A 12,776-nucleotide genomic window follows, 5' to 3' on the forward strand; every position below is an offset into this window, starting at 1 on the left:
CAGGTCGATCGCTGCAAACCAGTCTTGGGGAAGGATGCATGAAAATGCGTTTCTGCGTTAGCATCCGGAACGGGAGCTTGTGCAGGGCCCGATTCAGGACACGCAGGTCCAAGATTGGTCGTCACCCACCCCCCTTTCTGGGCACAATGAAGTAGGGGCACGCCCGGGAGGGGATACGCTGAACTTGCCTTCAGTCTGCAGCGGTCTTGGGACACAGGTGCATTGCCATCGACCACTCGACTGGAGGGATCCCCTCGTAGCCCTTAGCCGCACCACCATCGAGGGTAGTGAGGACAGAGGAGTCAGTCGATCACAGGCGAGCGCTATAGGGCGCCGCCCACGACTTCGTGAGCTCCTGATGCACTTCTGGGAAGAATGGCACCGGGGCGGGGCGCTGGGAACCAGCGCGGGCCGCCCCGAGAAACCAATCATCCAACCGCGAAGGTTCAGGACGCAGTGGTTCCACTCGAGCCCGACACTTGCGGCTGCCCGGGAAACGCTGTCACACCCGAAGGGGGCAACGCAGCCGAGCTGCTTTGCAGCTGGAGGACCCCCGTATATTCGGCGATGCGCAATGGTGCCCCACCTCTTTTGAGGTATTGGAGTCTGGACTGTAGCACTGCGTTGGTCCTATTCCCGCAGTGGGAACATGACTCATTCACGAACGCCACCTCAGCATGCTGAATGCCCAAACACGTGAGACAACAAACGTGCCCGTCAAGGGGGGAAAGAAATCAACCGCACCCAGAAACACACAGTTTGAATGACATCTTGAAAAAGACGCAGGGCCAAACCGTGTTGCTCTTTTGTGAATTGGAAAACTGCTCTTTTAGTGTGTTGAAGCACTCAGGGAGATGACCGCGGCTACACAAAGTTTGTATGATGGAAGCCTGTGTGAGCACTCGATGTTTGGAAAAATGCCCAGTGAACCAACAAGCTCTTTTAGTTTCACTTTGGGGAAACACCCAGCGAACCAATAAGCTCTTTTAGTTTCACTCTTTGTGAAGCGATCACTCGCTGACGCGCCTTATCATCCGCACTGGCAGTTTCCTCTCACGACACTCGATTCTCCACACTCTTCGTAGACACAGCAAAACACTGTTCGGCTCAGAAGTAGAAAGTGCTGATCTACCATTCCACTTCCTATTTATACATGTGCTGCGGGGCGGAGCGTGGAATGTATGGATCGCATGCCAAATTTCATTGGCTCGTTTTTTCCCACTCGAAGTAGGATTGGTCTCTAAAGTCAGATTCCAATTCGTCGGTCAGTTCCGACGTACAGTGACTGACTGAAAGGAAACGTTTATATATATACACACACGCACACACGTGCATCTCTGCTCTGTTGTAAATGACAAGAGTGATTTCAGTGAGTGAGAGCATGTTCTGAACAAAAAGGCATTTCAGTGAAGACTAATTTGAATGCCTTTGATTATTAGACATTGCACTCATAAGCTTAAAAGGATTTTGAGATTGTTTATAATCTGCAAAGTGATTATAACAGATGCCTTTTGAGAAGACTACAATAAAATTCAACCCGCCAAAGTGGCTAGTGGGAGTAACTGTGTTACACGCTACTGCTGAAATCCACCCGCATATGTTGGCTTGTGTTAATGCCAAACCCTGTACACATGTATGTGTATCTTATATTTGACTTGCACAGACATGTTCTTAGCAGGTATCATAAAGATTGACCCAGTGATTATTTTTTATTTACACCTTAATTTATTTTACTAAAGCTACTGAAATAACTGAATGTAAATCTCTCTTTGTTAATAACAACAGAACAGAAGAATAATAATCTGAAACAATACTGAGTTGATTAAAATAACATGGAAATATTAATCTTCTGTGCCTTCTCAAAAATATTGGATGTTAATCTTCAGAAGTCATTAAACAATCAGACTTGTCTGTTAAGTCATCATTTTTACTGTTTTAGTTCAAGCTGGTTTGTAATGCTTTTATCAAAAGTCAGCACAATCTCACTGTAACTTTGGAAGTAAATCAATTTTCGCAAACCACTTGGAATTTTGAGGCATTATTATGCTGTTTAATGGCAGGATCACAGGTTGTAATGTAATTTCAATGCATGTTTCTCTCTTCCAGGGACGGCCCAGAGCAAAGCTACCCACAGCTGGGGATTTTCAGCGGCAACACAGCCCTCGAGTCAGCCTACAGCACTTTCAATCAGGTTCTTATCAAGTTCCACAGCGACTTCTCGACAAGTGGATTCTTTGTCCTCAATTTCCATGGTTAGTTTCTCCTTTAAATGAAAAATTTTGCCGCTGAAGTGCAATGCATACCGTAAAGTGCTGCTCGAAATATATTCAAAGCATGGGATTCAACTTGTTTTCATACACTAAGGAGGCATGACTGCTGCTTCTGATGACATCACGTTATTTCAGAAGATTAGAAGAGTCAAAAATAGAAGCTTCCTTTGGCCTCTTTGATATCAGTGTCAGCATGCAGGCATGTGTTGAACTGCATAGGAAAATCGGAGTGTGAAAATGAACCAGTCTTTCATCTAAACTTCCAACTTTCATTCCAAAACAAGTCTGGCATATTTGTAGACGAGTGATTTAAATACAACTCTGCATCCTTGTGACGGTTCTCAGTATGTTGATCCATAGAACTGTATGTTGTCACATGTTATATGTGTAATTTATACTCTAGATGGGTTGCTTTGTGTCATGTCATGATTACAAAGGTAAATGATAAGTCAAATGCTCCAGAAAGTTTTATTTATTTATTTATTTATTTATTTATTTTCTTCTATTTCCTTAGCTTATCGTCTCAAGAAATGCCCTCCTCCCCCTATGGTTGAACAAGCAGAGATATTATTTGAAGACCAAGACTATGAAATCGGTAGGAATAGCTGGCCATTTGTGAAAGAATATTAAAGACATGATGAAAAAAATTGTGAAAAATGATACATTTATTTTACTGACCATGCAGGCGATATTGTGAGGTATCGATGCTTTCCTGGATTTACATTGGTTGGCAGTGATGAGGTCACCTGTAAGCTGAACTCTCACCTGCAGTTTGAGGGACCACCACCAGCATGTGAAGGTCAGTGAATAAAACATATAGAAATAGGTGAGGTATATATTTAACAATAAAAATAAATTATATTTAGCAGGGAAATGTCAATGTTTAATTACTCATTTTTTAACTTTATTTTTGCATTTGAAATATTTAATGTAATGTACAATGTACAAATGTAAAAACCCATTCTGATTAATGTAATGTAAAAAAATATATAGTAAATTATTTAAATGGTAAAGTATTATAAATTGGCAGTATGGCATGGTTTCTTTAAAATACACAAACTTATTGGGACACCCCTCCACAAATCATTGATTTCAGGAGTTCCAATCACTTCCATAGCCACAGGTGTATAATCAAGAACCTAGGCATGCAGATGCTTCTATAAACATTTGTGAAAGAATGGGGCGCTCTCAGGAGCTCAGTGCACTCAAGCTTGGTATTTGATAGGTTCCCACCTGTGCAATAAGTCCATTCATGAACTTTCCTCACTACTAAATATTCCATGGTCAACTGTTTGTGGTATTATAACAAAGTGGACGCAATCAGGAACAACAGCAACTAAACCACGAAGTGGTAGGCCACGTAAAATCACAGAAGCAGGGGCAGTGCATGCTGAGGCACACAGTGCGCAGAATTTGCCAACTTTCTGCAGTCAATTGCTACAGATCTCCAAACTTTGTGTCCTTCATATTAGTTCAAGAACAGTGTGTAGAGAGCTTCATGGATTGGGTTTCCATGGACATGCAGCTGCATATAAGCCTTACATCATGTGAAGTCGGATGCAGTCGGATGCAGTGGGGTAAAGCACAGCACCACTGGACTCTAGAGCAGTGGAGATGTGTTCTCTGGATTGACGAATCAGGCTTCTCTATATGGCAATCCAATGGACGAGTCTGGGTTTGGCGGTTACCAGCAGAATGGTACTTGCCTGACTGCCTTGTGCCAAGTGTAAAGTTTGGTGGAGGGGGTATTGTAGCGTGGGGTTGTTTTTCAGGGGGTGGGCTTGGCCGCTTAGTTCCAGTGAAAGGAACTCTTAATGCTCAGCAGACATTTTGAACAATTCCATGTTTCTAACTTTGTAGGAATAGTTTAGGGTTGACCCCTTCCTGTTCCAACATGACTGTTCATCAGTGCACAAAGCAAGGTCCATAAGGACATGGACAAGCAAGTGTGGTGTGGAGGAAATTGACTGGCTTGCACAGAGTCTGGACCTCAACCTGACAGAACACCTTTGGGATGAATTAGATACATAGACTGTGACCCAGGCCTTCTCGTCCAGCATCAGTGCATTGCCTTATTAATGTGTTTCTAGAAAAGATGGTCGAAATTTCCTATAAACACACTCCTAAACATTTTGGAAAGTCTTCCCAGAAGAGTTGATAGTTGCAAAGGGTGGGCCAACTCCATATTAAACCCTACGGATTAAGAATACGTAAGAATTAAAAATTAATTAATGTCATGTGTATGTTGCATACTGAATTTTGATAATCTCATTTGGTAATCCCATCTATCTTTTTAACCTAATAATATACAATGGCCTCAAATTATGTTTGTGAGGACAGATAAAGAGTATCATGATTTAAAAGTGACCTAAAACTTTAAAAATATTCTATAGTTCCAGTTTTGTATGGTAATACAGAATAAGCATAGTAATAAAAATATATTGAATAATGATTATAGTTATATAAAATATAAAATGTACAACTACAATGGTAACAATTGCAACATTTACAAAACAAATGGGCATCAATGATCGGAAATAATAAATCGTTAATCATTAGTTTGATTCTTGTAGTTAAAGCTTGTAAAAAATATAATCCATAAAAAGATAGAACTGAAACCCTAGAAGCAACATTGTTTTGTTGTATGGTAACAAATAGGCAGTAGCCGACGGCTGCCTAGGGAGCAAGGGGAAAAAGCATTACAGTTATCCCCTGCAAAGCTTTCAGTTGTAAATTTGAGCCGTTTGGCTTGTCTGTACTTTCTGTACAATGCCATGAAGAAGCGATAGTTCTCCTGGTTTGTTTCCTCCACCCTCCCGCCCACAAGGCGGATTAACAAAAAGCTTCAAATCACTTTGTTGCCTCCTCAAACCAAGGCTCCCGGCCCCTGAGGTGAATCCAGGAGAAGTACTGCGCATGTTAGAGAAAGTTTTTAAACTTAACTGTCTTTACTAGAATACTCTGGAGCTTGCTTTTTTGTTAGTAGGATAACCACATTGCGATTTGTAATAATAGGCATAATTCCTGTGCATGCTGTGTTTACCCTACAGCTCAGTGCCCTGCAAATGAGGAGCGATCTGCCTCCTCTGGTGTAATCCTGAGTCCAGGCTTCCCAAAGAACTACCCCAACTCCCAGACCTGCTCTTGGATCATTAGAGTGCTGCCTTCCTTCACCATCTCCATTTATGTGGAAATGTTCCAGAGCGAGAAGCAGTTTGACGAACTGGAGATTTTTGATGGTAGACTTTATTTTTTTCTGCTATTTATTATTCCATTTCTATTCTGCTTATCCTTTGTACTGTACTGTTATGTTCTGACGGAGTGCAAAGAAATACCATGTCCCCAATAATATCATACATCATGCTGTATCATATTGTATCATATCAATCATGTATACTATGGTATACATGATTGATATGATACAATATGATATATGATATATGATATTATTGGGGACATGGTATTTCTTTGCACTCCGTCAGAACATAACAGTACAGTACAAAGGATAAGCGGAATAGAAATGGAATATATATATATATATATATATATATATATATATATATATATATATATATATATATATATATATATATATATATATATATATATATATATATATATATATATATATATATATATATATATATATATATATATATATATATATATATATTCCATTACAACTAACATGTTTTGAAGGCTCATTTGTGACACATTTGACCTATTCATTAAAAAGTAAATTCACACAATTAAAACATTGCCAAAAAGTCGCACCAATAACTGAGATGATAATAAAAAGCTGTGAGCTTAATATTTAGGAGGAATGATTAATGGGTGGTCTGCATTTAACTCAGAAACACTGCATTTAGGTTTTTAGCGTCAATTTGAGCAATCCACCCACTTCTAAACAGACGAGAAGTTTTAAAATACAACACATTTCTCAAGCTTTTATTGGGTGTTATTTTTATTGGGTTTGAAACTAATTGTAAAACATTTCAATGTTATTATTGTGTGTATGTGTGTTTTAGAGCCTTTTTAGATATCTTTAAGAAGCCAGCCAAGTGACTGAAATAAAAAGTGCTGTGAATTGGCGGAGCTTGGAAACTTGGATATGATGTTTTATTTGTTCCTTGGCTTGAAAAGTTTGAGAATCACTGTTCCTTTTTAATTTCTTGTCTGCCCTGTTGCCCAACAGATTCATGGTTTGCAATATTTAGCTTTACTTGTTTTTGTGATGTTTTATTTACCAGGGCCATCTGGACAGAGTCCGTTGTTGGTGGCTTTGAGTGGGAACCACTCCACACAATTGAATTTCACTAGCAAAACAAATCAGCTTTACCTCAGATGGTCAACCGATCATGCAACCAGCAAGAAAGGGTTCAAAATACGCTACACAGGTTTGTTAAACATATTTACAGCTTTTCATATTTACATTTTTTTTTACACATCCAGAATTACTGTAGGTTTATTCTATACAATAATAAAGTACTTAGTGACCAGAAAACCAGCAACACTTGTATAATGGAGAAATAAAATAATCAAGAAAATCTTAAATCTTTTCATTCTGAAGAAAGCCTGTGCACTGGAACATGTTGGTAAATAAAATACCCCTTTTTCTAGCTCACTTTGATTGATTCTTTGAATTTTCTCTTCCACATTTGATGTATCCAGACATCTTAATCAGACTTGCATTTACAATTCTGTCCAAGTCGCCTGTTGGTACATTCAGTAGTATTAAGTTATATGTGTGACAGATTTATTCCTAACTTTTAGCCCTCCAAGGTTGTTGCTTTGGATCCAAATGGGTCAATAAGTGAGGAAGTCAGCCTTTTCTACGTTAGCCCTCATTAGGCTAGAACCAGACATCCTACCTCCGGGGAGCCATTGGCAAGTCTGCTGTAATAGAGGTCAAAGATGCAGTAATGAATTTTGCTGAATAACTACCATGTCGTCGTATTCTTCTGACCGACATTTCCACCAATGGCTAAACATGATATATGGCTGTGATTACTTGGCATCTCTTTACCCAGTTCCTCTGCCTCTCTGTCAACATATCTTGGTCTCTGTGTTCATTTCAGTTGATCTTTCTGACATGATGTGCCCTATGCAGGCCCATTATTCCAGTGTGTTGCCACATGTATTCTGTTTATTGGATTTTGTCAAGAGCAGACAGAAAGAGAAATGACTACATTGCTCAGAGAGTGTTTTTGAAACCCTCTCAGTGGCTACTGTGTATTTAGATTCTTGAGTTGAAATAATCACAGGATGTAGGTAAGACTTTTTGATAAATATAACACTTTTATCTCTACAAAACATCTTTCAGAAGAAACTTCAAGCCCTCCTTGTTTTTCCCACCTTTCTTAGTCCGTTGGGCTTTCAGAAATTAGAATTCAGTGCCACGTGGACTTTTTTCTAATGCTAGGTCTGGTTAATCACTCGCAGCTAAGTCTAGACCTCTCAGCAGAGTTGGTGTGATGATGCATTTGATTTGATCTGTCTGAAGTGAGATTAAGCTTTGACATCCCTCGGAGCTTTTGCTTTCCTTTTTATGATGGGTAAACTTGTATTTGTCACATCAAAAACAAGATCTAATGATATTTTCATAACCATCAAGCTGCATTTTCCCATTCGTTTAATCAAAAGCATCACACTTAAACACAATTTTAAAGACTACATGAATTTAGTCTTTGAGATTCATGGCTTTTAGTCATAAATCATCTAAATGGTCGTGTAACTATAAAATGTGATATAATTAACTTATGGGATATTTAAAATGTACAGATTTTTTTCTTGCAAGAAAATATGGATTACTCTTAGATACAAATTTCTGTTTAAAAAAAAAGCTATCTAGTGAAGTGGACAATGGTTTTGCTTCAGTACTTAGACTTTACATTGGCCCACACAGATCTTAAATATTGTACAAAAGTAAACAGAAATCTCTGTAAAATCAAACATTGAATTGTACTTTTTATTATATTTATTAGCTGCCAATTTACAACAGTAAGCACATTTTGGTTGGCACAAACCATGTTCACCCTCATTCCAGCTGAAGCCATATTCCCGATTCAAAGATTTCTTGAGTAGTTTAGGTGATCAGACTCCCTAAAGAAAAAAATTATAAATAAATCCAGTAAACATTTCTAAATATATTTACTTCAGAGGCAAAATTAGAATAGATAAGAGGCCAAATTTACTAAACAGGGCAAATTAGCATGCACTGTAAAAAAATAATATTTAGAAAAAAAGTTACCTGGTTGCCTTTAATTTTTGAGTTAATTGAAATAAAAATGTTGAGTTATTACAATGAACATTTTTTGAGATTCGACAACCTTTATTAAAAGATTATTAAAAGATTTTGTAAGCATATTGGGTAATTGTGTGTGTTTTATTTCTGATGACGCAGTGAAACAGTGCTATTTTCATGATTTATCTAATTTTGTATGTGGTTTAGATACAATAATATTTTGAGTTTCTATTTATTAAACAAATTTCCTTCATTGTATCAACTCTTTTTGTATCAAAAAAGAGAGTAAAATTGTATCAAAATATTTTATTTCCATTAACTCAAAATTTTAAGGCAACCAGGTTACTAACTTTTTTAAGTTAAACCAACACAAACCAACAGTGTTTTACAGTGTGGTAGCGCAATTCCTTTATATTGCAGATGGAAGTGAAAATTTCTGTGTTTACTGAGAAGGCACACACACAGAGAACACAGACGAACATCTCACTTCCATAATGACCAACACAATCTACCAAGAGAAGCGCAACTTACCGTCTTTTAAAGACATGCTTTTATTTGGACATTAAATAATGGTGCAAAACCCAGCATTGTGTGACTCTTTTAAATACTCTCCTCCCATATGTTTAGCATCTGAAATGGAAACTCCTACAAATGCAGTATGCCCAGCTGCAAATATAATTTGAACTACCACCACACACACACACACAAAAAAAGTCACGTTATAATAAAATCCACTTAAAGGTTGATAAAGGCCATGATTAGATTAGGACATGATGCATTTTTTAACAAGTTCAAGAATCATCCTTAACATTATACTGTAACGAAGCTGACTGTTGCCGTCTCCCGCAGCTGCATACTGCAGTGTGAACGATCCACCCAAGAATGGAGGAGTCATCAATAGGGCGAGAGACCGGCCAGGCAGCAGACTCCAGTATTACTGCAATGCTGGCTATAGGCTCGTGGGTCACAGAAATGCCACATGCAGACTCCATCCCAATGGGCTTTACCGGTGGGACAATCCGGCTCCACTATGCCAAGGTAAATCACACTATTCAGAGACATTCACTGACTCAGGCCCCTCATTCAAATGTCTGGGAATTGCCTTGAAAAGGCGATCTGCCTCCTCGCATATGACAAAATGTGTCATTCTGCGGGGTGCACAAAAGCACCTCCGCACGCCTCAGCGAGAAGCCACTTTTATTCCATTAAACATTTCAGTCGAGGACTGTGCAATGAGATCACGAGTGTCCTTTGTCCCAATGTCATAATGGGCGACTCTTCAGTCACGCTAAGACTAAGACAGAAATGTAATTGAATGTGTTTGATGTGTCGCGGGTTCTCTTAATTTCATTGTTCATGCTTCCTTCTCTCCTCCTTCCTCTTTTATTGAGGTGCTAATTTTATCCTTCAGCCCACGTGGCGTTTTGTCTGCCCTTTCTCCTTTTGCACTGAGCCCTTGCGTCTTCTGTTCCAGAGCATTGTCAAAGAAAATGGTCTCTTTTGAAGGTTTGCTGTGTGTTCATTAGCAAGACGAGTCTTTAGATCAGACGTGTATGTGAGTAAAAATAGTGAGCGAATGAACTGTATGTAGGTCTAATCTTTCCAGCTGTCATTTGTGCAAGTTTGAGGCAGGTTATATGAGACGATTATAAGCATACGGCACTTTCTATGAGTAATTTAGGAAATATAGCCTAACATTTAAAAGAATAAATCTCTCTCTCTCTCTCTCTCTCTCTCTCTCTCTCTCTCTCTCTCTCTCTCTCTCTCTCTCTCTCTCTCTCTCTCTCTCTCTCTCTCTCTCTCTCTCTCTCTCTCTCTCTCTCTCTCTCTCTCTCTCTCTCTCTCTCTCTCTCTCTCTCTCTCTCTCTCTCTCTCTCTCTCTCTCTCTCTCTCTCTCTCTGTCTCTCTCTCTCTCTCACACATTTTACCCCCCAAACACCTTTTTTTTTTCTTTTTTTTCTGGAGAACCCCACCCAAAAAGCTATTGGGCTTGTTTTGGGCTAGTAGTTGGCGGGTTTTTTATGCGAAAAAATTTAATAAAAATATACAACGACTTATATAATGAATAATGATGGCCAATTTTAAATCACTTTTTCCTGAAGCCTTGGAGCATTATGAATCAGCGTATTGATTCATGATTCGGATTGCGTGCTAAACCTCCAAACTGCTGAAATCATGTGACTTTGGCGATCCAAACCACTGATCCGATTCACACTGTCTCATAATGCTCTGAGGCTTTACAAAGCGGTGTTTTGAAATCTGCGTATATTAGACTTTATTTAGTTGTTTTTTGCACACAAAAACTATTCTCGTCACTTCATAAAATTATTGTAGAACCACTGTAGTGAGATGGGCTTTGTAACGACTCATATCATGAGTCTGATTGGGCTCTCAAGCAAGTTTTCCATTTGTCAGTCCCTGATTCAACGTAGTAGGGATTGAAAGGGAACTCAAAATTACCTTAGCTACTTTGAAATCAAATGTTAGTTTGTAGTTATTAGGAAACTATTGGCCTGCCATGGTTTAGATCATTCTAGTTAATGCAAAGCTGCTTCTTACTGCTGCCCAAAAATGTTGCCCAGGGCCTCTGTTAAATTAGCATTTTTTAAGGACGTTTCACAAAGACGCCAGCCAAAGTTTCTATACATTCAACAGCCAGAAGATTTTACTCAAGAAATCTCATTACTCTTAATCACACAAAGGTAAATGACAATATTCCAAGGACTGGAGGTCATAGCACTAATATCCTTTTACTATTGCACAGAGCTCTGAATAGCCTTGGCTAGGCCCCATTTGTAGCGAAGGGCATCAAGAATGGGTGCTAATTAAGGCCAATAATTTCTTTAAGTGGTGGGAGCAATCCATGCAGTCTGCCAGCAGGTCAAACAGAGGTAGAGGAGGGCTCAGGGCCTGCTTTTTATTCAGGATGTGATCATTTTAAAAAGGAAGAGCTTTAATTGGTCCCATTGGTTTTTCTGAATGGTTGCTTGTGTCTGCCTGTAGTAGTTTTAAAGACCAACTTTTGTTGTCTTGTTAAAAAGAGCCAATGTCATATGAATGGTTTCATGTAATAGAGGTCTGTTACACAACCCGAGACCAAAAAACACTGACAAACCTTCTAGTTTTAGGCCAGGTTCAGGTCAGTTTTTCTTTTGAGGTCCCAGTTAGACAACATTAGTTAATGCATTACAACTAACAATAAGTAGTATGTTTCTTACAGTTTTTTATTCATCTTTTTGAATGTCACTTAATAAAAATGCTACTGTCCATTGTTAGTTTGTGTTAACTCATGTCCATTAAATAATATTAACAGATTAACATTGGTTTTACAAATGTATTAGTAAATGTTGAATTTAACATTAAATAAAATTCAAAATGCTTTGGAAGTATGCAAGTATGCTTTGTTTAGTCACCATTTCCAGTTAACATTTCCACATAATTAAAAAAAATCTATAACCCCCCCCAAAAAAAAACTATAAAAAGCGTTCACAGGAAAGAAAGAAACAAAAACAAAACGACAATATTCAAATTCAGAAAAAATAATTTATTTTAAAATATATATTTTTTAAGTACATCCATGGGAGTTGGCCCATCTTGACCTATACGGTTCCAATTTATTTAACTTTGGTTTTTAAGAAATTATTTTTGCGTGTACATATACGCTTCCTGTGTATTAAGTGATGTACTGATCTAGTATTTAAACTATTTAACTTGAATAAGTATATTTTGTTGAGTGGGTATTCTAAAATTCATAGCTAACTTTACAGTGATATAGATACACCGTATAGCAAGCTTCCACATGCAGTAATGTTTGTGTCTGATTGGCAGCTGTATCTTGTGGAGTGCCAGAGTCTCCTGCTAATGGATCGTTCCATGGCTTCCAGTACACGGTGGGCAGTAAAGTGCAGTATCAGTGTGAGGAGGGATACAGGCCCGACGCTAGCAGCCTGCTTACCGCCGTCTGCCTGGAGGATGGCACCTGGAGCAACGTGGCACATCCTTCCCGCTGTTTACGTGAGCAAATCAAGTCCTCTGTTTCTATGCCAACAGCATGTTAAAATCTACCGCCTCATTGAACCGCGGCAGTCAGCCGCTTTCTCGCTCGGCTCCCCCTCTGAGAGTATTGTAGGGCAGGTAATTGGCAAAATTAACAATAATGACTTGATTTTTTTGGGCTTTGGCAACTCAAACAAGACAAATGGTATGATGTGGCATCTCCCCCATCTGACCTGAATTACCATTAGCCCACATAGCCGACTAAA

General features: G+C 38.7%; 1 protein-coding gene across 1 annotated transcript in view; it reads left to right on the forward strand.

Moving 5' to 3' along the window:
- The window catches only part of LOC137044732 (CUB and sushi domain-containing protein 1-like), a 194,993-nt gene that overhangs the window by 108,901 nt on the left and 73,316 nt on the right, over positions 1-12,776 (forward strand). The window contains 7 exon segments of the mRNA XM_067420993.1: positions 2,107-2,252; positions 2,785-2,865; positions 2,956-3,069; positions 5,321-5,509; positions 6,521-6,667; positions 9,364-9,552; positions 12,343-12,528. Of these exon segments, the coding sequence (XP_067277094.1) occupies positions 2,107-2,252; positions 2,785-2,865; positions 2,956-3,069; positions 5,321-5,509; positions 6,521-6,667; positions 9,364-9,552; positions 12,343-12,528 (1,052 nt within the window).

Source organism: Pseudorasbora parva, chromosome 17 (assembly GCF_024679245.1).
Source record: "Pseudorasbora parva isolate DD20220531a chromosome 17, ASM2467924v1, whole genome shotgun sequence".
NCBI classification, from domain to species: Eukaryota; Metazoa; Chordata; class Actinopteri; order Cypriniformes; family Gobionidae; genus Pseudorasbora; species Pseudorasbora parva.